The 27,260-nt window shown below is 42.8% G+C and overlaps 1 protein-coding gene across 2 annotated transcripts in view; it reads right to left on the bottom strand.

The window, feature by feature from the left end:
* The window catches only part of CSNK1E (casein kinase 1 epsilon), a 51,828-nt gene extending 27,546 nt beyond the window's left edge, over positions 1–24,282 (bottom strand). The window contains exons 1-2 of one of the 2 annotated variants that reach the window (XM_073644278.1): positions 24,148–24,214; positions 13,815–14,010 (exon numbers count right to left, since the gene is read on the bottom strand). Coding sequence is in view for 1 of the 2 variants with exons in the window: in XM_073644277.1 (XP_073500378.1) it covers positions 24,148–24,226 (79 nt within the window). In the remaining variant the exon portion in view is untranslated. Of the gene's footprint in view, positions 1–13,814; positions 14,011–24,147 lie in introns of both variants that reach the window. The other variant, XM_073644277.1, reaches the window with a different exon arrangement.
* Between the last annotated feature and the right edge of the window lie 2,978 nt (positions 24,283–27,260).

Here is a 27,260-nt window from a genome sequence, read left to right as displayed (position 1 = left end):
GGGAGAGGAGGACTGCTACTCCTCTCATCCGACCGCCGCTCCCGCTGAGAACAGTGAGAGTGGGTAGGCTGGGGAGAGCAGCAGTCTGCTCTGCTAAGCAAGCTACCACACAGTGTAAAAAAAACCCAAAAAACATTATACTCACCTGTCCGGCGTTACCCGGTGTCGTCCTGGTCCTGGTCCCCGGCGATGTTCTCCTCCTGGCTGCACACTGCGGGGAGCGCGCTGATCGCTCACGTGACCTCACCGTGGGAACATTCTTCAGAATGTTCCCATGGTGGTGAGCTCACCGGGGCTGATCAGCTGAGGAACCCCAGTGACCTCCTGCAGCAGCATGTATACTGACAGGAGTGATTTTACACCCCTGTCAGTGTACATTGCTGTCTTCTACAGCAGCGACATCAGTGATTGCTAATGTCACTGCTGTAGAAGTGACCTGGATCACCGAGGGACAATCGGCGTAATCATGGACTGCGTCGTTGACGGCAGGCAGGTGAGGGTTATGGTTGTTTTTTTACTTTTTTTTTTTTCAGAAGAACAATGGCTTTGCGTACAGCGTGCGATAAAAAAAATTAAAACAGTGTTTTTTATTTCAGTAAAATACTTTATTCTGGACGTGTCTTTTATTGAAAAAGCGGTGACCACTTTACTACGTAGTTAGTAATGGGGGAGTCTTATAGACACCCTCCATTACTAACCTGGGCTTCACGTCAGCCGCCAATACAAGGCTGACGTGAACCCCAACCCCACTTTTCCCACTTACCTGTAGCGGTGGCGAGTGGAGGCTAAGTGCCAGATTTGGCACATCTTATGGATGCACCATTTCAGGGACTGCTGAGGGGTGATATTAATAGCCGTGGAGGGGGCTAGTACCCATGGCCCCTTCCCTGGCTATTAATATCAGCCCACAGCTGTCTGTTTAGCCTTTTCTGATTAGATTTTATAGGGGGACCCCCCCTGTCAATTTTTTTCTGGAGTCCCCCTGTAATCTAGGCAGTAAAGGCTAAACAAACAGATGTGGTCTGATATTAATAGCCAGGTAACATTGTTGGCTAATGGCCCCTTTTCCGGCTACTAATATTAGCCCCCAGCAGTCGGCTTTTCCTCTGCTGGTTATAAAAATGACGTGGGAGCTCACGCAATTTTTTTTTTTTTTTTAATGATAGACTCTGTGTCCACGATCCGGTCGTAGCAGCGCTTTGGACGCATATTTTTTGCTGCGACCAAAACGTTGCATTCTATTGAACGCAGGTAAATCCACATGTTTTCACTGAACCATGCGGATTTACCGCATTCAATACATTCTAGTGGTCAACTTTATGTTGCGGAGACTACCGACTCCACAAGAGAATTTGACATGCTGCGGTCCTGAAAGACATGCCGCATGTCAGTGATCCGCAGCCTCTGATGCACTCATAGTGGACATGGGATTTCTAGAGATCCCATCCACTATGCTGTAACATCTGGACACTGCGGGTTTGACGCTGTACAAATACGCAGCGTCAAACCTGCAGCAACTCCTGATCGTGGCCACGTACCCAAACTCACCCGCATCATGTCAATTTCTGTAACTGACACGCTGGTCTCCGCAGCAGATTTTGACCGATTGTAGTGTCATAGTGGATACACATGTACTGACAACAAAAGTGCGGCATTAGAACACCGTGTTTTAGACGCTTCCAAAATACGCTGCATCCAAAGCACTGCTGAGAGCTGATCGGGGGGACGTAGCGGCTAACGAACCAGCTGTGAGCTGTTATTAATGGCCAGGGACCATGTTTGCAAATGGCACCTTCCTAGGCTAAAAATAGCAACTCACTGCTGCCGCAGAAATTACATGAATGGAAATGCTAATGAGAGATTGGGCGAATGGGATGAGCTGACACCTAGCTCTTTTGTGTGGTAAGGACAAGGTGTCAATCAGACCCTTTCATCACCAAATCTAATTAAAGTAAAGTAAAGAGTTAAACACAGACACAGAGCAAACACTATTTGAAATACAACAGACACATTCTTTAATCATTTAAATTAACCAATATACTCACCCCAGTTTTAACTGTAATCCAAGGGTTTAAGCAAAGTCCCACCAAATAACTTTATTTAGTTCCAAAAAGCATTCATTGATGTACAAAAACGCTTAAAAAAAAAAAAAAAAAAAACACGCATCAAAAACGCTCAGTTTTTCCGCAGCGTTTTCCTGCCAAGGAGATGCAGAAACGCTCAGGAAATTTCTGCTTAAAATCCTGACCATGCACACAGTCTAAAATGAATAATGTAATATCAGGTGGGAATATCTAAATGGCTTAATCAATTATTCTGATCATTTTCTATGCAAGTACACCTGCCTCATGAGGCCTAAGATTTGTTCAATAATGTTTAGTTTTTATGATGAAATCTGGGGACAGCTTAGCCACAATATATTCCTATATACTCACAGGGAACATTTGGCCTCAATGTTTATTGATGCATAAAATTACATGTGACATTTTCAGAGTATTACTGAATGTTGGACAACCCCAAGAGCCAAAGGCCTCAAGATATTTGCTGATGGCCCCCCGTTGGAAGTGTTTGGGCTGTTTTTATTTACTAGCCAGTTAAATACCAGATTGATTCCTGCAATGGTCAAACTGGCTCCCAAGGCAATTTGTCCATCTAAGACTACAGAAGTAAAATGCTGAGTATCTGTAAAAAGGTGGCCTAATCCAGGCCATACAGTCAATGCTTCCCTTCACCATCATCTAGATCTACCTTGTTCAAGAACTTGCCGTAAACATGTCACGAGGTCTCGAGAATGTATATTTAATAATAACTATACGCTATAAGCAAATTGTTTCCTGTGCAGGATGTGAAACCCAAGACGTGATGTCAGCACCGGTCCGGCCAGTCTGTTGTGCTCACGCTAGATGTAAAAAATTTAATAAAAAATGTTTTCATTACATCAATGCCAAACAAAATTGGTGTCATTGGATACAAAGGAAAGATCAGTTGTTCATTTACCAAAGTGACACCGCCATCTGTCAAACAGAAAATACCCCTCTCCAAGAGAAAAAACAGACACTTCATAAATTATAAATATAAAACTGATCAATGATGCGGGTAACAAGGGAAAAATACAGGAAATTCAAAGTTTGTCAACTTTACAATTTAACATTCAGATTTCTAATTTTCACAGCACAATACATAGAGACATGGGCGAATGTGAGTGATGACTATTTGGCTTCACAATCAATAGGTTTTTGTAGTGTAGGAGAAATGGCCCACCAGGAACCAACTCCAGGGCCCCACTTTTCAGCTACATGGAAATGTGACATTATCCTCAATCACAAATTTATATAACAATGATCTGGGTAGATTGTTACATGGATATGACGCCTTTGTCTGTACATAGTGATTCAAGTATAGAGAGGGTGGTGGTCCAGTCCTGCACAGGGGCCCACCGGAGGATTCTCCTGTGGGCCAGTCCAAGCCTGGGAGGAAACACCAGCTAACACAGGGAGATCACACCAACCGTGAAAAAAAGAGTGGAAAATCCAGCAAACGCAAAATTCATTACAACATCACATTTATTTGTAAATTAAGACATGAAAAAGTAAAGGTTAAAAAAACGTTAGTATAGCGTGAAACGCGTCGACCGTTGCGCTAACACTAAGCGTTTCTTAAAGGGATTGTCCACTATAGATTACCCCCCCCCCATGTGTCCCCCCGGGGCCCCTAAGACTTTTTGTAAATACCTTCCGTTGCAGATAATGCCTGTGAGTGGCGCTATCACTGACCACTCACAGGCATCATGTGACCCCCGGCTGCAGCTGGCTCTGACATCCGCTGATGTCACGACAAGTGCTGGCAGCAGCCGGGGGTCTTTGTCTTCCGCGTTCCACGGTGGCTGCTGGGTTGTGGGTAAGACCCATCAACAGCACAACAATGTATAAAGATTTAAAGGGAACTTTTCACTAGATTCTGTCAGCCCAAACCACAGGAAGAATGAATCAGAGCCTGGCTACACGACTAAAATGTTTGAAAAGCTGGGAGGGGACAATAGGGCGAGACCCGACTAGATCGGCTAGGTCGAAAGGTGGCTGATCTCCACTCTAGTTCATTGACACATCTCTCCAATTTTGCACAGTGGTAATTTTGGTGGGGTGACGGGAAGTACCGCTGACAGGTTGCCCATAATGCAACCTGACAATTTACATGGTAAACCAATCTAGCACTGACTCAGCCAAAATAATTGCCTTTATGGTGTGTACAACTATATCATTAAATAAAACATGTTTGTACAATGACTTGTTACATTGAGATTGAAATTCAGATCATATTGATCCCAAATGCTTTTTGGACGACTTTTTAATTTTTATCAATTTGTGATTTGTTACAGAAGTATTCTCCCCTGGAAGCCCTGCATCCACAGAATAAATTATATATATATATATATATATTATAACGGCAGAAACGTGCCTCTGTCCGAAGCCTCGATAGACTGCGCATGCGTGACGCGCAGTCTGGCTCCAGACAGAGACCGCATCCAGCCGTTGCAGGTAAGACGGCCACTGCTATGGGGCCCGGCCCGTGGGAACGAGGAGGATAGGTGAGTAGGAGGTTGCGGCGGCAGAGGAGCGGAGCACACTACCACGTGTGCCCGCTGCTAAAGGGACATGAATATTCCCTCTAAGGCCACTCCCATGGGCGTGGAGAAGACGGAATATTCATTCTCTTTAATAGCGGCCACGGAGGAGCGCTGAGCCCCGGCTCCTGCTGTCAGTGGCCGCCGCTAAAGAGAAAGCATATTCACGCTTCTCCACGCCCATAGTCCCCGCATGGAGAAGCGTGAATGTGCCGGCAGCAGCTGCTGCAGACAGGATGCAGCGCTGGAGCAGAGGTGAGGAAGGAGGGTGAGTATAAGTGTTTATTGTTTTATGTGTGCAGTGATTGGGGGGGGGATGAGGAAGCCACGCATACCAGGGATTAGGGGATCGAGGGGAGCCACGCATACCGGGATTGGATGGTGGGGACAGCACATACCAGCATGGGAGACCATATACCAATAAAAATGCTCGCCACCCGGGCGTAGAACGGGTGGTTCAATAGCATATTTTTTTTTTATATATATATATATATATATATATATATATTTCTGGGTGTACCCACCTTGCTTTTTGGTTGTCTCACTTTTTACCCATTATTTATCAATAAAATGTACCTTTTAATGCTAATTGAGCCTTGTGTATAAAGCCATTGTTTTGTAGTCATATTTATAGTTTGTATAGAATATTTTTCCTTTAAAATGTTGCCAAATTATTAACAAAAAACAAGATGCTTCATCTGCTTGGCTACATTTCCCATGCGGACAAGTAGATATTAGAGCATATAAAAGAACAAGTTCTGACTGTAGAGTAATATAAAGGCTGCGTCTGCAGATTTCCTGGTAATTTCTAACTTGAAAAGGAAAGTTAGCAACGTCAAATCTGTAAACAGCCACATCCCCCTGCAAGGCTCATGCCTTCTCCGAGATTTACATGAAGGACTCTTCACAGCAGATTCATAAACAGAACTGCACAAACAAGAGCAGAGCTCAACCCCAAGACGTCTGATAGGATCTCTTCTGTAGGAGTTGTAAACCACCAAGGAACAATCACGATTCTGTTCACACTAACAGCCCAAGAACACTAAAAAGTAAGACGGTCTGTAAGCCCATTTTTTTTGTTCACGGAGTCAAAACCTGGCATTGTTATGCATCCAAAAGAGAAGAAAAAAACAAAATGAGCATAAGCCCTACATCAAGTAAATAGTAATAGTACATGTAAATAACATAGGGTACTTAAGTCATCGCTATTTCGATCAAAAAGGCATAAAGGCCATCCCACCGCGACAGGGTGAACCCATAGGAACGGTCCTAACCTGTCTAGCATTAAAACCTTACCATGTGTCATAAGACATAAAAGTGGCAGAGCAGGACAGGTCCCCAACTGAGACGACACATGGTAAGGTTTTAATACTAGATAGATTAGTAATGTCCCAATGGGTACACCTTGTCGTGGTGGGATGGCTTTTATGCTTTGATTAAAATAGTGAATAATATTTACTTGCTGAAGGGCATATGCTCAATTTGTTTTGTTTTCCTTGGGTTTTTGTCTCTTAAATAGCCAGTGTGTGTGTGTGTGTGTGTGTGTGTGTGTGTGTGTGTGTGTGTGTGTGTGTGTGTGTGTGTGTGTGTGTCTTAGAGTATATACCCATTTAAAATACACATTTTATTAGAAAATAAAAATCAGTACATAAATATAAATACATTAAATAGTAATAAAGAGGCTGCCAAGCATGGATGTAGGGAACAACGCAATATAAGCAGCGAATGAACAACGTACACTGCACATGTGGTTCAAAAAGCAGTTCTGATATACTGTAGTGACACATGCCTCCTGATGATCGAACGTGCTCAGATAAGGGGTTAACCGAGCACACTCGGGTGCTAACCGAGTATCTTCGACATGCTCGTATATTACGTTCAAGTCCCTGCGTCTGCATGATTTGCAGCTCTTAGACAGCCTAAACAAGTGAGGATTCCCTAATAAACAGGCAATCCCTGCATGTGTTGAGGCTGTCTAACAGCCGCAAAGAATGCAGACGCAGGTACTCAAACAGAATATACGAGCATGCTGAAGATACTCGGTTAGACCCCGAGCGTGCTCGGTTAACCAGTCATCCGAACACGTTCACTTGTAACTTCTGATAAAGTTTTAGCAAAACGTGCGTTGGGGCAGTGGGGACACTACAACTAGCAGCTGCACTCTGATGTAAGTACATACTGGTTCTCAAAATCTCTCCTGTTGAAATTTATTGGGGAAAGTTAACCCTTGTTACTAGACTATCAGGACTGCTTTTTGAAGCACATATGCAGTGTACGTTGTTCATTCGCTGCTTATATTAAATTGTTGTTCCCTTCATCCATGCTTAGAAGCCTCTTTATTATTTATTATTATTACATTTATTCAATGTATTTATGTACTGATTTTTAATTCTCTAATAAAATGTGTATTTTAAATGGGTATATACTCTAAAAGGTTTTTTTGCTACCCCCTTCCTGTGTTTTGGTATATGATGATATGTGAGTTTTTTTGCCCTATTTGTTATACATCTGATGACAATTGACAAAATATCTCACTGACACTTTTCTTGCGCACCATATTTGTGCCAAAAATCTTTAGGCCAGATCAGGTATGCCTTGCATTTGATGCATACATCTAAAGAATTAAACATTTAGAAAAGTAATATATTTCATTATGAAACATTTCAAGATTTTTGTGGCCATTTTGCAATAACACCTCATTATTATGTGGCAATATTGTACTGTATATTTATTAAATGCCCAAGAACATTTGAGCGATTTTTGAAGACTGAAAATTTTAAAGTAGAGTATTTAATTCAATAGCCAAACCTTTCTTTTTTCCTTTGACATCCGCTAAATAAAATATGAGCAAGATGGACTGCCAGCTCACTGTGGTGTTGTGTGACACAGCCCATTGTTCGCTTATGGAGAGGGGAGGAAGGAGAGAGGAGCAGGGAGAGGAAACAGGCACAGGGAGAAATAGAAAGATTGAGGTGAACGTTCTAACAAGTTATTTACCTCGTCACAGAGCTGATTCATATGCAGACAACTATATGTTGCTGTATAATATCCTCCATGGTGTTGCAGCTTGTCTGTATATGCTTAAATTAATGAAAAGCAGGGCTCCGTTTGTGTGCTACAGACATGTGAATCCTCACATTGTGTGCACTGTGTGCTCTGAGGATTCTCCGGTGCTGGAAGTGTGACCACAAGTATGATTTGCACATATGCAGTCACGTGCTGACTAGATGGGCGCAGCCTCGCTTAATGCAAATATATTGAGTGAGGCCGGACACAGTCTAGTTGGAATGTTGCTGGAAGTATGCAAATTGCACACTGGCCGTCGCATGACTGCTCACTCTCGTGCTGGCACCAGAAAGTCCTCACAGTGCGTACGATGTGAGGATTCACAAGTCTGCAGTCACAGAGTGCCTGCAGACTTGTAACTTCAAGCCAGACAACCCTTTAAAAGTACAGTGTAAATCTTAAATTGTAAATGTTCTGACTTCCAGCCAAATACAGCCAGCTCAGGAAAAAGTCTAAAGCTGGCTAGAAACATTAGCAGAGCCACAGCCATCTTTCCCGACTCCCCCACTCACAAACTCCTGGATCAGTTCATGATTTTTTTAATGCAGAGAGAAATTTCTGGTCCATGGTTTATGTCCCAAAGAATAAAAGGGTTGGGTGTTGAATCAAATACCCCAGAGTCTTGTCTGCCCATCATGACGGGAGAGTCAAGTCGCCCTCATACAGATCTGATATTCTAATGTATACGAGCGCCCTTAGGGTATGTGCACCATGGGGAGTAAAAGCAGTGGATTCTCTGTCCACATTTTCAGGGTAGAAAATCAGCTCATATATTTCCATAGTTGACTGCGGCTGTGGATGTCAAAATCTGCAAAAATGTGAATCTACGCTGCGGATTTTACTCTTTGCAACACAGATGAGCAACTGAACATCTTCATTGATCTGCCCCTTAAAGGGAAAGTGCTGCAATTTTTATAATAAATTATTCATCAATTATTTTTAAAACAAGATTAAATGTACTACTTTAATAGTTTTTTACTTCAGCCACTGGGGACTACCATTTGCATTTTGGTGTGTGCAAGTATCTGAGCACTACACTTACACATCTTAAATACGACAGCCCCTGGCATAAGAGACTGCGGTCACCGTCCGACCACATCTCTTGAATTGAGGGTGCTCCTCCTGCCTCTAGCGGTGACCTGGGCACGCCCCTGGCACACTGCACAGGCGGCATAATTCGGGCACTGTGTGGATGATGGAGCGACGTCATCTACTTACATGCACTTAGAAGAGGCGGCGTTGGCGGAGATCGGGGTGGCGCTGATCACAATTTGGAAACACCCATCGGCCCTTGCAATTTACATGCAGCGTAGGACAAGTATAAAACACTTTTTCTGAGGTATGCAGGGGCACATATGAGGGTATAAAAGGGATTGCATGCAGATACCCCTCATTATGATCTTAAAAGGTGATGGGCCTAGTTTATAAGCGAAAAAATTTGTGACAGGCTCCGTTTAAAAATCACCAATAGGATAAGTTCACACGAGCATATAAAGAGGAAAAAAAGAATAAAGGGAAGGAACTAGAGAATGCTGCAGTATTTTTTTGTGCACAGATTCGGTAAAGAAAAAAAAAAAAAACCTCTTATCTGAGAAGCCCAATTTAATAACATTAGTCCGGCTCTATTCTTTCCCTGGCAGCATTCAGACTAAAACTATTGTTGTGTAAACTTGGTCTCATCGGCACCCTGAGGGAGGAGATGTGCTGCCGATAAGATGATCCTCAATGGGCAAAGAACCACTGTTCTGTGCGTATTGCACAATCATCAGTCTGGGTACTAGTCCAGGAAATGGCCGATTGGCATATAGCCTTCCTTCTAACAGCTACATAAAGCAGCCATTATCCTCACGTGCACATAAAATGTAATTACCTTTTTATTAAAGTCAGTTTATGTACTGGTCATGTTTGCACCAGTTTATCAGCCTGGATGCAGTGATATTTTAAGCACAGGTCTCATCGATGATGGACGTGAGATGCAGAAGCTTGTGTGAGGGCCACCCTGGGACCTTCACCTGGTGCTCACGGAGGAGCCATCGTCACAGACCAAACCGACACTTCCGGTTCCTTGTCTGCTCCGATCAGTCACGACGGAAGATGTTGACCTGCCATGTAACAGATTCATATAAGGACGCTGACAGTGAATTTATCAGATCCTAGGAACTTGCATATTTATTGTCTCCATGATCTGTCAGGTTGGATTTGCTTGTGGAGATTAGACGCTGGCAGTTTTCATTGTGGCACATCAAGCCACTTGCTTTTCAAGTCCTCACTTGTGCGGGTGAAACAGTAGAAAACGTGGTCCGGTGGCTTAGAAGGCTTTGTTCCACACACAGCTCAGGCCTTCAGCCCTGGTGAACACAGCAGGGCAAATACCAGCTTTTACTGCTGGCAGTTTTCATTATTTCTGGCCCATCAATTAGCGTTTCTTATACCACGTACGTCCCTGCCTGAAAAAGACGCTTCATAAAAAGGAGTGAAGAAGTAAAGCACATCGTTGAGCAACAGGAAGCTCTTCCGCCCCGTCTCGGCCTTCCCCATGAGCGACTAGACGTGACGGATATTCTCTCTCTCACAGTACAACACGTGCTCGAGTTACTAAAACCATATTTGGGACAGGAGATGAAAGCCGAGGCCTCAGAGGATTTGTCCTGGAGGCTCAGTATTGGTCACCGACAGGATATACCTGTTTAGATGAAGCACAGTTCCCACAATACGTTTCTTTACCAATCACAAAGATATAATCACCGTCTTGACTTTCAAAATAAAAATTGTAAGCTCAAGGGTAACACTGCTTAGTTAGGGGATTGTGGCCTTTTCCTGTCATTTCTGGTTCTTTTATTCCTCTTTCTGACAAAATCGGAACAATTGAGCAGCTTTAATACGTATAGGATATCCAGAGTTTTTTCTCATTATTTTGAAGGTAACAGTATGTCATATAACTTAATCTGAACAGAATTTTGATCAGAGAGCAAAATTATGTAGAGACAGAGAACCTGATTCCAGCAATGTGTCATTTACTGGGCTGCTTGCTGGAGTTTTGAAAACCTCTTGATAATAAAAGTGATGTTATCATTAAAGGACTAGTGAACCTGCTGATCCATATTCATGAGCTCTGTATAACCCCGCCCCCATCAATGATTGGCAGCTTTCTGTGTACACTAAATAGGCAGAAAGCTGCCAACCAGTGGTGTGGGCGGGGTTATACAGAGCTCAGCATTCAGAGAACTGCTAGATCTGCAACATGTTAAACAGTGATTTTTATTAAAACTACAACAAGCAGCCCAGCAAGTGACACATCACTGGAATCAAGGTCTCTGCTCCTACATTATGCAGCTCTCAGATGGTGTAGCAAAAACCTGGTGACAGATTCCTTTTAATATTGTAAATCTTATATTCATAGTTTGAGGGAATTTTATAAGTTTGAACAAAGAAAATCCATTAGGCAGTACCAGCATTGTAGATGATATTTTACTAAATCTCTCATCCACACATTGTAGAGTGAACATACAGTCAAAACTGATTGGCACCGTGGATATGAAATCACCAGCCGGTCAATACATTCTGTGGATTTTCACTACAGCAAAATTTCAAAATTCAAATGTTTGGAAGAAATGTTGTTAGTGCAGAATTTTTATACAACAGAAGAGGTCCATTTAGGCATACCCTGAAAGCAGAAACAAAATTAAAAAGAAAAAAATCCAGACCTACAGATAAACACTCAATAAAATTGCATAACCAAAAATGAAGTAATGGAAATATGGAAATCACAGGCTTGATAGATATGTTAATGATATGAAAATTTTGTTTCTACTCATTTCATAATATCTTGATTTATTCATTATGAAGTATGAGCACCACACGTAGAAATCCCTGCACTTACACACCTTGGCTGCGATCAATGAGGTTATTAATGGTTGTCTGAGGAATGTTCTGCCGCACTGAATGCATTATCAAGCTGCCTTTGGAAGTGTTGACCAATGACGTCCCAGATGTGCTCGATAGGAGACAAATCTGGAGACCCTGAAAACGCTTTGGAGAAATGGCCGTACGACTAGTTACACGAATGATCCATTCTGTACTGCAAGTGGAATTGGACATCACATACCAAGCCCAAGGCATCATAATGGTGTCAAAAAGACCCATCAGAAGGCATCTGCACGACATTGGGCTACAAGCCGGTCCCATCCAGCTACAGGTGTCCCACTGACCTCATGATACTGCTCTGACTATCATGGTGCAGAGCAGAGCTGTGGAGTCTGAGTCATAGTCCATTTTGGTGGTACAGTAGTACAATGCAGGAAGTGCTGTAAATTTTTCATAAGGATTTGGGAAAGTTATGAAATGTCCTATAAAATGTCTGCTCCATTCCTGATCTAAGGCTCTTGGCTGTTAGTGGAGATGAATCTGTGCTGCACTTTATGTACACGCTCAGTAGTGAGGCAGTGCTGTGGAGTCAGAGTCATGGAATCGGAAGTCAGAGTTTTGTCTTACCGACTCCACAGCCCTGGTGCAGAGCAAGATGGCAATGGAGGCGGAAAGGGAGGTTTGTCCACTTCAGCGATGAATCGCATTTTTGTTTTGGATGCAGTGATCGCTGTAGATTAGTCGGAAGACAACACAGGCAAGGCCATGATGAAGCCTTCACGAAGGGAAAAATATACCAGTCCATTCTCCTGGAATTATGGTGTGGGGTGGGGTGTCAATGTACAGTTGTTGGACCCCTCTCTAGTCTTCATTCCCAATACTCAAACAGCCTGGCGTTACATTGATTTTGTCATGGAAGCAGTAGTATAGTCATTTTGCCTAAGTGTTGCAGGAGCCAATTTTCAACACATAGCAAGGCCGCATATTGCTTGTGCTTCTGCGAGTAGCTTGCTGGCCGAAATGTACTACCATGGCCTGCAACATCTATGGATTTGTCTCCCATTGAGCAAATCTGGGACTTCATTGGTCAGCAAATGCAATGGGATTTTGAGGATTTTCATACCCAAATGCATTCAGTGAGGCAGAATATTCCTCAGACAATTAATAACTTCATTTATAGCAGATAAGGTGTGTACGTGCGGCGATTCCTGCATGTGGCGCTCACTCAATTCTGAATACATATAGGAGTTTTGAAAGTTTTGTTTCCCTTTTTCATCATTTGCATATTATTATCATGTCTATCCGTCCTGTGATTTCCATGACTTTTCCTTCTTGGTGCTGCAATTTCAATTTTGAGAAGAGTAATTATGGACACACATAAAGACTATTATTACTGACGCCAGTAAGACAATAAACAAAAGGCATAAGAGACCCCCGCAGCCATGGTTAACAAAAGGGACACAAAAGATAATCATAGAAAGATGAATGGCAAAAGGTAACAAGAAGGATGCAGACAACATCAGTAAAAGACTGAAGACAGCCATTTGAGCAGACAAAGAACATTATTACCAAAAGTTATGTACAGCGATAGAAAGCGTACATCTGAGGGGTCACACCAAGAAGGCATACAACAAAAGTTTCAACAAAGAGTGTTGAAAGATGCCAATGGGAACAAACTAACGGAACCAGAACAGATCAAGAAAAAAAATGGAAAGAATACACAGAGCACTTCTACAAGAACAACTCAGTGATACGGGGAAAATACAGACTGGAAATTATAGAGAACCCAACATCCTGAAGACAAAGTAGTTGCGATAAAGCTTCTGTCGAACAAAGCGCCAGGATGTGACAATATTCCAACAAATCTAATAAAGTCTTCTGAAACAGCGATTGATGTAATCATATACCTGTGTCGGCAGATATGGACAACTGGTAAATGGCCCAAGGACTGGACAAAATCTGTGTTTATTCCTATTCCGAAGAAGGGAAAAGCTACCGAATGTGGAAAGTATCCGAATATTACGCTCACATCTCATGCAAGCAAAATACTACTGAAGATCTTACAAAGACTGTAAAAGGCTTACTTTGACAAAGGGCTGTCAGAGGAACAATCAGGATTCAGAAAAGGCAGAGGAAGAGATGTAATTGCTAACATTATATGGATAATGGAAAAGGCCAAAGAATACAATAAAGAGATCTATTTTTGCTTCATTGACCAGAGCAAAGCCTTCAACTGTGTTGATCACTAGGAACTTTGGAATACCATGAAGGATATGGGTGTCTGAACCATCTGATGAGCCTCATTAGGAACCTTTACATCGACCAAGAAGCAACAGTCCAAACAGAACATGGCGTCACGGCATGGTTCAAAGCAGAGCGAGGCGTCAGACAAGGCAGCATCCTGTCACCATTTCTCTTCAATTTATATGCAGAAACTATTTTCAGGAAGTCTGGATTTGCTGAAAAAGAAGGAATCAGTATTGATAGGCAAGTCATTAGCAATCTTAAATAGGCAGACAATTGACATTGATAGCAACAAGTGTAGATTGAATGTAGGACTTATTACGGAGTGTCAAAATGGAAAACTCAAACATGGGACTTCTACTCAATACAAAGAAGACAAAGATATTGACCACTGCCAGGTACAACTGGAACTCATTTGAGAAGGACAGCGATGGACTGGGAAGGATTTCAACCTAGTCGGATCGATGATCATTCAAGATACAGAGATGACACCGGAAGTCAATAGGAGAACCGCTATGGGCAAGGACAAGATCTCCAAATCAAGGAACATTGTACTGGCGACAAAATCACGGCTTGTACATAGTCTAGTCTTTTCTGTTGAAACATATGGATGTGAAACCTGGACAATAAAGAAACAAGACAAAAGAAGAATGGACACCTTCGAAATGTGGTGCTATAGAAGGATGTTATCAATACCATGGATGGCAAGAAGAACAAATCAATCTTGGAATAAATCAAGCCAGACAAATCACTTGAAGCAAGGATGACCAAGCTATGACTTGCCTACTTTGGACACATCATACGAAGAGAGCAATCACTGAAGAAGGACATCTTGGTCGGAAGAATATAAGGAACAAGGTGAAAAAAAAGACCATCAAGATAGCTTGATAATCAAAATAATGGCAGAGAAAACCCTGATGGACCTATGTAGACTTGCACAAAATCGATCTTCCTAGAGGTCGTTCATCCATCAAGTCACCACGGCTCGAGATCGAGCTGAAGATCGTTGAATAAATAATTTGACAGATCAGCAAAAGTTCAAAATGGAAAGTTAATAGTGTATGAGCCAAAGATATGGATTGCAAAAATGTAATACATGGCAAAGAAAAAAAAAACTGATCTAGGTCTACAACATTACTAAGAAAGGGAAGGAACACAAAACATTTCACCTACGGCAACTTGGTGAAAGCCACCATTTGCCGGGCAACCGTCACACAGGTCACAACAAAGTTCCGTTCTTGACTGGTCAGGCAGGTTAGCTGTAAGTTATGCAATTGTCATCACATACAATACAATGAATTATCTTTAGTAACCATCACAGTAAATAGAGAAGTGTTAAACAGGGTAAGAAAAGACCATATATACCAGCAGGAAATAGCAAAGCACCCCCTGCCATCTACTGGACTCTCGTATTAGCTTGGGGGTTGGGGTGGACAAACAAGCAAAAAGAAAAAAGTAGCCAAGTTAAGCAGAATTGCCACAACAAAAGCAGCATATGCCAATACATGCGCTCTACATCTCACCAAAGCAAGTCAAAACATATGTTTTAGAAAATATATTATATGGATAGATTTTATTTATTTATTTATTTTTTAACTAGCCCCTTTCAGGAAAAGAAAAAAAAAATAGGATGCACATTTCCAGTTGTCCAAGTAGAAACAATCATCTACAAGAACACCAGGACCCGTGAATCAGAACTACAGCGAGCAGCTTATGCCAAGATTGTTGGTACAATGCACCAAAACGGAACCACAGCGCTAGTGACCTTGGCAATAAAAACTGACTGCCTCCTTCTTTGTGGTTACACTGAATTTTGCTGAGCAAGGACAGCCAAGAAAACCCTAAGAAATAGAAAAAAAACTTATACATTTTATATCCAGATTGTGCCCAACATTTAACACTACTACAAGTTTTAAGGCTTTGGTTTCATACTCTCTTCATTCTTTAAAATAGTTTTTCCATGTGCGTTTTAGAGAAAAACCAGGAAGCAGATTTAAACGGAATGAGTAATAAGAAGAAAGGACTTATATACTTCTTTCTGTTGGGTTTGGTTTTAAACAACCTGCATAAAACATTGCAGTTAAGTTTTAAAAAACAAAACAAAAACTGTGAAGCCAAGCACCTGCACACGACGACTTTTTCAAACAAATTCCGAAGAGGAAACTGCCTAAACTACTCAAAACAATGAACAGCAGCATTTCTATGTTAAAATGACCCGTTCTGCATATGTTCAGTCTTTTGAACTGCTTCAGCTTTATAAAAACACCAAGGAAGAAAAAGAAATAACCTGTCCACTCATCTGGCGTTTTTCACTACTAAAGATGCTCTGTGCATTACAATAGGAGTCAATGGAAGAGACACCAGGATGTCCTTTTGGAATGTTTTGCTGGGGAAAAAAAAAATTAAAAAAGCTAGCAGTTTCTGTTTTATTTAATGAAGAGGGGGGAAAAATTAAATCAATACCCCAGCGGCCAAAAACTATTGGAAAAAAAAAATAAAAATTGCTCAGGAAACGAACATAAAAACACAAAAGACACTTCAGAAAAAAAAAAAAAAAAAACACCAGTTTTCTTAAATGTCTGCCTGAAAAACCCTGCAAGTTTGCAAGATTTTGTGTGCACTTAACTGAAGGCCTGGGTACATTGCGATTTTCTATAGCGCTATTGATTGATTTTAACTATTTAGCTACAGACCAAAGTAATACATTGAGTTGTATGCAGTTGGGTGGACTGCCACATAATAGATAGTCAAGGCCTGAATTATTTCCACATATTTTATTTAGACTTTGTTCACATCTGAGTTGGAAGCGCACTATTGCGCATTACCAAATTATAATTGTGTACGCAAAATTTGGTTGCCGATAGCGTCCAGCATGAGCCAAATCCACCCCGAAGGAAAATATGAACAGCGTACAGGTGCATCTCACTAAATTAGAATATCAAAAAGTTAGTTTATTTTAGTTCTTCAATACAAAAAGTGAAACTCATATTATATAGAGTCATTACAAACAGAGTGATCTATTTCAAGGGTTTATTTCTGTTAATGTTGATGATTATGGCTTACAGCCAATGAAAACACAAAAGTCATTATCTCAGTAAATTAGAATACTTTATAACAACAGCTTGAAAAATGTTTTTAATATCCGAAATGTTGGGCTATTGAAATGTATGTTCAGTAAATGCCCTCAATACTTGGTCGGGGCTCCTTTTGCATCAATTACTGCATCAATGTGGCGTGGCATGGAGGCAATCAGCTTGTGGCACTGTTGAGGTGTTATGGGAGCCCAGGTTGCTTTGATAGCAGCCTTCAGCTCGTCTGCATTGTTGGGTCTGGGGTCTCATCTTCCTCTTGACAATACCCCACAGATTCTCTATGGGGTTAAGGTCAGGCTAGTTTGCTGGCCAATCAATCACAGTGATACTGTTGTTTATAAACCAGGTATTGGTACTTCTGGCAGTGTGGACAGGTGCCAAGTCCAGCTGGAGAATAAAATTTCCATCTCCAAAAAGCTTGTCGGCAGAAGGAAGCATGAAGTGCTCTAAAATTTCCTGGTAGATGGCTGCACTGACTTTGGTCTTGATAAAACACAGTGGACCTACACCAGGAGATGACATGGCTCCCCAAACCATCGCTGATTGTGGAAACTTCACACTAGACCTCGAGCAGCTTGGATTGTGGCCTCTCCGCTCTTCCTCCAGACTCTGGGACCTTGATTTCCAAAAGAAAATTGGAACTCTGGGAGCTTGTGGAGTGTGTCAATGACTGCCTTCTGGACATCTGTCAAGTCAGCAGTCTTCCCCATGATTGTGGAGCCTACTGAAATAGACTAAGGGACCTTTTTAAACGCTTAGGAAGCCTTTGCCGGTGTTTTTTGTTAATTATTTTGATTTACTGATATAATGACTTTTGTGCTTTCATTGGCTGTAAGCCATAATCATCAACATTAACAGAAATAAACACTTGAAATAGATCACTGTTTGTAATGACTCTATATAATATGAGTATCACTTTTTGCATTGAAGAACTGAAATAAATTAACTTTTTGATAATATTCTAATTTAGTGAGATGCACCTGTATGTGTTCAGGCCATGTTCCTACGTGTGGAAACTGAGTTTTGTTACATTTTTTTTTTAAGCTAGCACCAAAATACGCAATACTAATCTACTATTATTTTGTTGTTTTTTTATGCATTTTCTCTTTATGTGATATATACAAGAAATGCACAGTAATTTTGTGACCCTTTAACAAAAAGTTATATCAACCAGAAGCACAAGAGTGAACAGATGATCCAGAAATGTAGTAGTATTATAATTGAAACATTGTACACCTACTGATGTAGGTACAGAAAATTGTCACAGGCAATAGCCCATATTCCCATTATACATTTAAAGGGGTTATCCAGGACTGTTTTTCTTCTTACGGGTCTAGAAACTATCAGGCAGTTGTAGTTGATAACTACGTGTGTTCTGCCCACCACCGATCACAGTCGGCTAAGAGCTGTGTCTGCCCCGGTTGGCGATTCTGCGGGTTCCGCTGACGTCACGTCAACAGAGCAGCGGTTTCTCTTGCCCTCTACAGATGGGGCGCAACTGCAGATATGCTGATTGACAGCTGGCTCCCCGCTGCCTAACTGTGGGAAGCCGGTTGTCAATCAGCCTGATGTTGGCACTTACGTCCCATCAATGGAGCAAAGCAGAAGAGGAAGAGCTGCTCTGATGGCGTATAGCGTCAAAATCGCCTGCAGGAGCTGTCTGTGACTGATCTGAGCAGGAAGAACAGGCCGATAGTTGCCAACTACCTGCCTGTAAGTTCTTAGGCTCATAGTGAAAAAATAAAATAGTCCCAAATAACCCATAATAGTCCCAAATAGGAAATTCAATCAAGATCCTCCTCTCTCCCCAGTGGAAACGCATGAATGCTTGGTCAAATGTTCAAGTGCATAGAAAGTTCCAAAACCTGTACAATCCGGACCCATTTGGTCATTTCTTAGAGTACACTCACTATTTGGGAGTGCCTTGCCAAGTGTTTTAACATACATAAGCAACTATGTTATGGTGCCTTTAAATGTGCCAATTTCAGCCTATTATGGTGACTGATCCGATCAACTATAGAAAACAGGTCACTCATCACTCGTATACCAGCCTGTCTACACAAGCTGATAAGTGATGGTGACAAAGATCCCTACAAATCGCTCTATCCCCATAAGCATCATGTAGTCAGCAGGTGGGGGGGATCGCCGGCCTTTTTACACAAGTGTATAATAGGAAGTGAGCGTTCCTACAACAATTATCTACTCTTCTAAATGCACCACAAGTAACTGCCGTAAAAACGATAGGACATTCAAACTCAGTATGCCTGATCCTTCTGTCCCACAACATCAAGAGGCTCCCAAACACACTAAAGATGGTCAGCCAATCTTGCCAAAATTGGTGGTTTTGGATACATTTAATGTGTATGGGGCATTGAGAGTACCATGCTCCCAAAATTTGCGACTTATTGAAACACTCAGCAGAAAACTATATATATTCCTGAATATTTGAAGTAAACATGTCAAAATGACATTTTAAGCCTGGATTATCGCTTTCACACAAATGACAATTTTTCTGAAGTGCAACCCACTACAGACGATACAAAAAGAGGCAGAAAAAATAATTATTACTGTCTTCTACCTGACACTTCTCCATCAACCTGCCAAGTCTGCTCAGGGTTTATTTTTATAGTAAAGATGAGGGTGGTTTATATGCGGCAGTTCATCAAGTGGTTAAGAATTAACTATCTGTAGATTTTATGTTCTTGAAAAGCTATTGACTTTATAGAAAGATCATGTAATCACAACAGATAAAAAAAACAATACACATTACACTTTATTAGGAATTGCAACTAGGAATTAAAGTCTTAGGCCATGTTCACACGTTGCATTTCTGATGCATTTTTTTTCTGCAGGCAAAACCTGCTCTCTTGGCAGTAAAAAAGCTGCGTATAAAAAAAAGCAGGTTTTGCTGCATTTTTCATGCAGATATAGGCTAGTGCCTGTTTTTTCGGAGTTTTCTGCACCAAAAAAGCAGCAAAATTGGATACCTGTAATTTTGCAGCACTTTTGAACTTACTCATTGCTTTCTATGGGTGAAAAAATTCTTCAAAAATGCATAAAGAAGTGACATGCTGCAGATTTCAAAAACGCAGTTTTTCAATTCAGTCAGGAAAAAAAAAAGTGTGTGCATGAGATTTCTGAAATCTCAGCTTTTGCTGGTAATGTAAAACGCAGCTTTTAATTTGCATAAAAAAAACAGCATAAAACCGCAACGTGTGAATACGTTCAGTATTTGGTCAGTTTTTTACCTCAGTATTTGTAAGCCAAAACCAGGAGTGGAACAATCAGAGGAAAAGTATAATAGAAACACGTCACCACTTCTGTATTTATCACCCACTCCTGGTTTTGGCTTACAGATACTGATGTTTCTGAATAAAGCCACGTTCAGTATTTTACATCAGCTGCAACCAATGATAATTTTCAGCCTTAAAGTGGCCTCGTAGCTTACAATGGCTGATTCAATGTAAATAAATATATATTGAGATTAATATAAAACATTTTTTTTTATTCAGAACAATTCCTTTATATACTATTATTAAAGAGAACCTGTCACCAATTTTTTTTATGCCACAAGCTAATGTTATCTATGTAAAATCGCTGTAATGTAAATTAAATCCATATCCCTCTTTTTTAGAAATTCATGTTTCCATTTTAGAGAAATCCATCATCCAATTTTTTATGCAAATGAGCCACAAGTGCAGGGGGGCTGGCGCTGCACTCACAGCTCTGCTGCCTTTCTTGCCTATTCCCCACCGCCGCTTTCCTCCTTTCAGTGACTGAAAGGTGACTTTTTTGGCGCTGTCATTCCCTGAGGTGGTGCATGCACAGTCTGTCGTTATCATCGAGACCTTACTGAGCATGCACCACCCTGGGCTAGATCTCGGGAAGGGGAGGTAGGTCTCTGGAACAAAAGTGACTTGTCAGTCCAGTACTAACAGGAGGCAGGCAGCGGTTGGCCAATAGGGAATACAGAAAGGAGACCTGTAAGAGAAGTGACAGACCGGCCGCACTTGTAGCTCATTTGCATAAAAATTTGACAATTGATTTCTCTACAATGGAAACACGGATTTCTAACATTACAGCGACATTACATAGATGACAGTATGAGGTAAAAAAAACTAATGACAGGTTCCCTTTAAAAGGGACTGTCAGCACAGAATGACTGTTCAAACCAAGCACAAGCACTCGGTGCACCCTTGGTGTGGCCAAACATATAAATGCACCTTCCCACCTACTTATTTTCCCTCTATCGCCCCCTCTTCTTTGATTGACAGTTCTGGCTTCATAGAGCAAGAGAAGGGCAGAGATGGATGGAAACCAAGTAGGTGGCAAGGTGTATATAAATGATTGGCTCCACAATGAAGCACTGAGCGCCTGTGGTTGGTTTGAACAGTCATTCTGTGCTGACAGAGGTCCCTTAAGGCCATGTGCACACGTTGACTATTTGGTGAGTCTTGTACCTCAGTATCAGGCTACGTTCAGACACGCCTTGTAGTCCAGCTCCGTGTGCTCATCCACATAGCGGACAGGTGCGGGAGCTGCACACTATTTACACACCCTAATCTTGTCTGTGAATCAGAACAGACTAGTGCATGGAGCATGTTTTCCACAAGGACCTCTAATAGACTACAGGCTCCTCACTGTCATTGTGCATGCGGACTGAATGTATGCTTGTGTGAACATAGCCTAATAGAGCCAGCCTGCTTCCATGTTGTACCAGCACAGCTCAGGCAGCCATAAAATGACGTTCTGGGAACTTGATTTCCCTGCAGCTTCCTTGTTTTATTATGGGATCGATCCTGCTCATTAGGGCAGTGATTTCAGACACAGAGGTAAATTAGGGACATGCTGGTTACAGTGTAATGATAACCCAGCCGGGCGAGAGAAAAAGCAGAATCTTACTTCACATCACTCTGGGTCCTTGAGAGCAAAAATATATTCTATAGCGAAACCTTGACAAACTCGGTCTATGCTCAGATTTTATTGACTGAAAGGGAATCTGCAGTGAAAGGTTTCATTGTATTTGTGCATTAAAGACTCAGGACTGATACTTAGCAACCCAGGCCATGACATGTGCACCACACATCCAAGTGGCAATGTTTTCCACTTATAGGGCCAGGATCACATAGCAATTACTACTGTAGTGCAGTAAAGCGTATGCCACTGTGTGCACACAGCACTGGAGAATGAATAATTGGATCCATTGGTTTTCACCCAATATAGTTATTGGGATGGGGGCGGGGGCAGGATGCAGATTCAACAGTGGACTTGAGCTCTAAATTCATTCACCTTACACATCTTGTGACACCCCTTTAAAACATGTTGGAGAATGTAATTTATTGGGTCCTTGATCCAAAACCCTACCAAAAAATATCTGACTAGTGATAGGATAGATGGGGTCTCAGAACATTGATTTTTACACTGAGATATTAGAATGGGCTGAAGCCATGTACTAAGATCTCCAAAGGTGCACATTCCTTCTTGATAGGTGCGGTCATAACTTTTGTACACTAAAACCAGGATTGTAATAATATAAATAAATGTAACAAAAAAGATAAATCTATAGATAAATATTTACACACAGCTGTCAACTGCATGTACACTGGCAAACAAACAAAATACTGAAGCTGATCCTTTACACAAATAAAATGCTGAAGTTGACTTCATGTAATTTTAATATAACTGCACGTGTCATTTTGCTATGTGAACTGCACGTAGAACTGAAATGACAACAATGTTAACATTGGTGGATGGTAAATCACTGAAAAGAAGACTGTAAATGCTACACAAAGCATTATTTATAGGACACAACTAGAAGTGGTAAAAAATGGTGATATAATATATTGTAGCTTTTATGTAATTCAAATACTACCTGATGTGTGTGTGATAGATCTATCTATCTTTGTAAAGCGCTGTGGAATTAATGGTGCTATAGGAGTAAAATAAATTAAATGTATTTTACTCATTTATATAGTGCCATTACTTCAGCACTTTCCAGACATATTGATAATATATATATCATACACAGGATAACAAAAAACAGAAACCAAGACGTCACCCCAGCCACAGAACACAGTAATAAAATTGTAGGATGGGTGACACTGATTGAACAGCCCCCGCCAGCAGCCTCAGCTCTGTGCATTGTATGGGCGACTCAGTATCTGTTTACAAGATAGAAAGTGACAATACTTCCTCATTCGCAGCCACTATAGAGATTTTGGAAACATCTCATACACAAAAATTCAATAAACCCAACAGAGAGCAAAACACAGATCATCATCCTATAACAAACAGGACACATTGTAACATAGGTTCCCATGCAGAGCTATCATCATACACAGCCTGCACATATGTATCCACATAACTGGGGCATGACAAGTGGAGAATATTCCTAATAGCAGAAATGATTCCTGCCTGAGCCAACCCCAGGAGCAGGAGGCATGAGAGGGGATAACACTGGTGATTATGTAATGTTCTGCCTTCCTAATAAGTCCCTGCATGGAATTGTCAGATCTTGCTCAGAATAAACAGCCCACAATTCAGATCAGCAATGTAATATCTGTATTTTCTGTCCAGCAGAGAACAAAGGGGGTGGGCTCTGCATTTTTTTTCCCAGGCCTTCACCCCACCCTTTGAATACAGAACATATTCAATGATATATTGCAGCGGAGATATTGGGGGGGTCATCCTAGCACCCCTTACTATGATATGCCCTCCAGACCCATAGCCTCCATGTTATGTAATGGGTTATGGACCTACTGGAAACACCAGTAATTCATCACAAATGGAAATTCAATTATCCTCCAAGAATAAAATGTATCCATGAAATGTACAGAGAACAGAAACATGTCCCAGCGCCAGCCCCCCAGCAGTACCCCAATGTCATAAAGCAGGACCTATGCTATAATAATCGATGCCCCCCCCCCCCAAAATCAATCAAAACAATTAAATAAAAGCATAAACTAATTATTACCACCACAGCAGAAGAGCGAGGACTTCATACAAGGAGAACCCCCCAAAAATCACTAATCCTCAGTGGTGTCTGTGCTGTATTACACCCATCCCCCAGCAGAGCACAGAAAACAAGCTCTAGGGGTACTGCGTTTCCCCCTTCATTTCAGCCCTAAAAACACAATCAACCCCCACAATATTGATATGTGTGTACTGCTGGGGGTCCCCTCTATCTGCTCCTGGGGGTGTCATGTCTGACAGGGGCTTGAGGGGGGACGATGACGAGGGATTGTGGGGCGCTGCGCTCACCTGCGATGCTGCGTCTAGCTGCTGCCTCTCTCCTTCCCCCTTCAGTCTGTGAGCTGTCTCTACTCTCGGCTACTCTCATTGAATCCGATTGCCAAACCCAGTGCTGATGTCATCCCTGTGAAACTTAAAGGGACAACACCCCTTTTGTTTAATAGATGTCAGTCCTTCTCATACTGACTCATCCTGGAGCAGGAGCCTCAGTGTACAGGGCTCATATAACCCGGACCGTGCAAAAAGGGACTCACTGTCACATATGTGTGTATAGTATTATCTATGTGTGTGTGTGTATATATATATGTGTATAGTATTATGTATGTGTGTATGTATAGTATTATGTATGTGTGTATGTATATATATATGCGCCCCTGGGCCTGTGTCGCGCTGCGGTGCGCACGCGGGAGCTTACCCGGAGCCGGATCCGTGGAGGGTTGTAATCTCGTGGCGGTGACCCGGTCCGTGCCCAGGGAGTCAAACTAGACGGCAGTCTATTAGTAGTAAATAGTTGATGACTACGCCACCCGTTGAGTGCAGCCAGGAAGCTGCTGCTGCAGGGCAGACCGCTGAGGCCGGTGGTAGGATTGTGCAGCGTGATAGTATAACCCCCAACGGGAGGGGTATGGCCTCAGGGCAGCCGACGTGGATGATGGGGGTAGCAGGAACCACTCAGAGACGGTACGGTGTAGTTCAGGGTCTTTACTGGTAACAACGACAGACCCTCCCGGAGTACTTGCTAGCAAACGGGGCCTGGTCAGTCTTTGAGCAGATGGGATCTCCCCTGGCCAGGCGTAGTTGTAGGCCTCCCAAACTGACTGTACTCTTCTGGCTACCTTGCTAGAAGCTGATGTAAGTAGCCCACGTCCCTGAGTGTACCGTGTGGTGCTCACCCGTATGGCCGGTGACTCGGGGCCTTCTAATGGCTTCCGCTCCACGATGGCGGTGCTGGTCCCACGCGTGTGACCGTGCCTTCAGGCTTCTGGGCCAGAGGACCTGAAATCCCCTGCCCGACGGATTCTGCTGCTGGGTAGGAGTTAGTCCCCACAGCCTCGGACTCCGGGTCCGGTAAAGAATCTTCTTAGTCAGGGCGAGCTCTGTAGCTGCCAGCCCCTGACTCCTTGTAACTCTGCTGTTTCCTATGCTGCTTCTCTTCTCCACTCTCCTTGTCTGACTCACCCTGCCTCAGCCCCGGGTTTATACAGGGGAAGTTCTTCCCCTCCCAAGACTGGGCAGGAGGTGTGGCATGCACAGGATCCCTGACCAAAGGACCTCCCACCTGCTCTCAGACATAATATCTCTATCACTGTGGCAACCAGACCCCTGGGGTGTCACATTCCCCCCTAGTGAAATTTAGTACTCCGGGACTAAACACATTTAGAAAAACATAACAAAGTATAACAATAACAATACTATAAGAAAAACACATAAGATGGTTACGGCGTGTCCGCAACCGGATGCAGTCTTTGAAGAAAAGCAAAGGTGTCCATTTCACCAACACAGGGAGACGTAACCAGGTAGGGGTCTGTCCTACCCCGAGTCCTTAACAGTCTCTAGTCCATCCTGGGTTACGCTCCAACTATATACAAGGATTCCCGGTAAATCCACCAAGGTTTCCTAAAAATAACTAGAAACACAAAATTATACACAAGCAACAAGACACAGAAAAACATAGATAAAACAATTTATACACTTTAAATTCTCCAGCGTGCGGGTAACTGGCCTCTAGTGGCCCGAGTGGACCTACGGAGCTGACTGTCTGGCCCTGAACTACAGGGTGTAGGAGCTGTCAAGGGTAAACTGGGCAGCTGTCTACTGGCTCTTTGTCTCACTAGGGGTACGGCAGGCTCACTATAAGCAGAGGGTTGATTCTCCTGTTCTGCTTGTGTGGAGTCTTCTGCCTCCTGGACCGGCTGTTCTTCCAGCTCTACCCGTTGCTCCGTAGGTTCTTGGGATGATGGTTGGAGGAAGGTGAGTACGGGTACCACAACTGCACCATTGACTTGAGTCCAAGACTGAGGAAAGTCCCCGAGCACGGTACTAACCATATCTTCCCTTTCTTCCACGGGTCGATGGTCTTCTTGTTCCTCTTCAGGGTTCCTCAGTTGTTCGGGACACTTCTTCAGGTGGTCCCGGGATACAATGGCTGTGGTTTCCCCTCCGTCTTTACTGATGGTACAGACCTTCGGGTTCTCGTGGCTTGAGGGCAGTACGGTGTACGGGTCCTTCTCCCACTGGTCGTCCAACTTGTGGAGCCGTCTCTTCCTCTTCAAGACCTGCTCTCCGGGTACCAGGGGAACAGCGGGAGCATACTGGTTGTAAGTTTTCTCTTGTCTTTCCCTAGCCTGACAGAGACTTCGCTCCACGCTCTCCTGTACTCTCCGGTACTGCTGCTGCCTCTCTGTGTCCCAGTCTGTTTCTGGTGAAGTGTCCTCGGGGGTCAGGACTCCCATTTCCAGGTCAACAGGTAACTTACCAGGTCTTGCCCTCATTAGGTAAGCCGGGGTACAGTTGGTGGAACCTACCGGGATGTGGTTGTATAGGTCCACCAGATCGGGCAGCTTTTCAGGCCACAGACTGCGTTCTTCCAGGGGCAACGTTTTTAGAAGATCCATTACCACCTGGTTCATTTTTTCACAAAGTCCATTAGTCTGCGGATGGTAGGGTGTCGTCCTTATCTTCCGGCAGCCATACAGATTGCAGAATTCCTGAAAGACCTCCGCTTCAAAGGCAGGTCCCTGGTCCGTCAGCACTTGGTCCGGGTACCCGTGTGGACGGCAGAAGTGCTGCTGGAAGGCTCTAGCTGCTGTTTGAGCCGTTAAGTCCTTGACGGGGACGACAACCAAGAACCGGGAGTAATGATCCACGATGGTTAACGCGTAGACGTAGCCACTTCTGCTTGGGGTCAGTTTTACATGATCCAAGGCTACCAGTTCCAACGGTTGCCGGGTGACGATGGACTGCAGGGGAGTCTTCTGGCTGGCTCGGTCCTTCCTTCTCAGGTTGCACGGGCCACAATCTCTGCACCACTTCTCGATGGTTCCCCTCATGCCTACCCAGTGGAACCGCTCGCGCAGCAGGAACTCCAGCTTTTTCCACCCAAAGTGTCCAGCTCCGTCGTG

Source organism: Phyllobates terribilis, unplaced genomic scaffold (assembly GCF_046119375.1).
Source record: "Phyllobates terribilis strain yellow unplaced genomic scaffold, ASM4611937v1 Scaffold_8__6_contigs__length_399053987, whole genome shotgun sequence".
NCBI classification, from domain to species: domain Eukaryota; kingdom Metazoa; phylum Chordata; class Amphibia; order Anura; family Dendrobatidae; genus Phyllobates; species Phyllobates terribilis.
The sequence above is the reverse complement of the archived record's forward strand: the minus strand, read 5'-3'. Positions and strand labels throughout refer to the sequence as shown.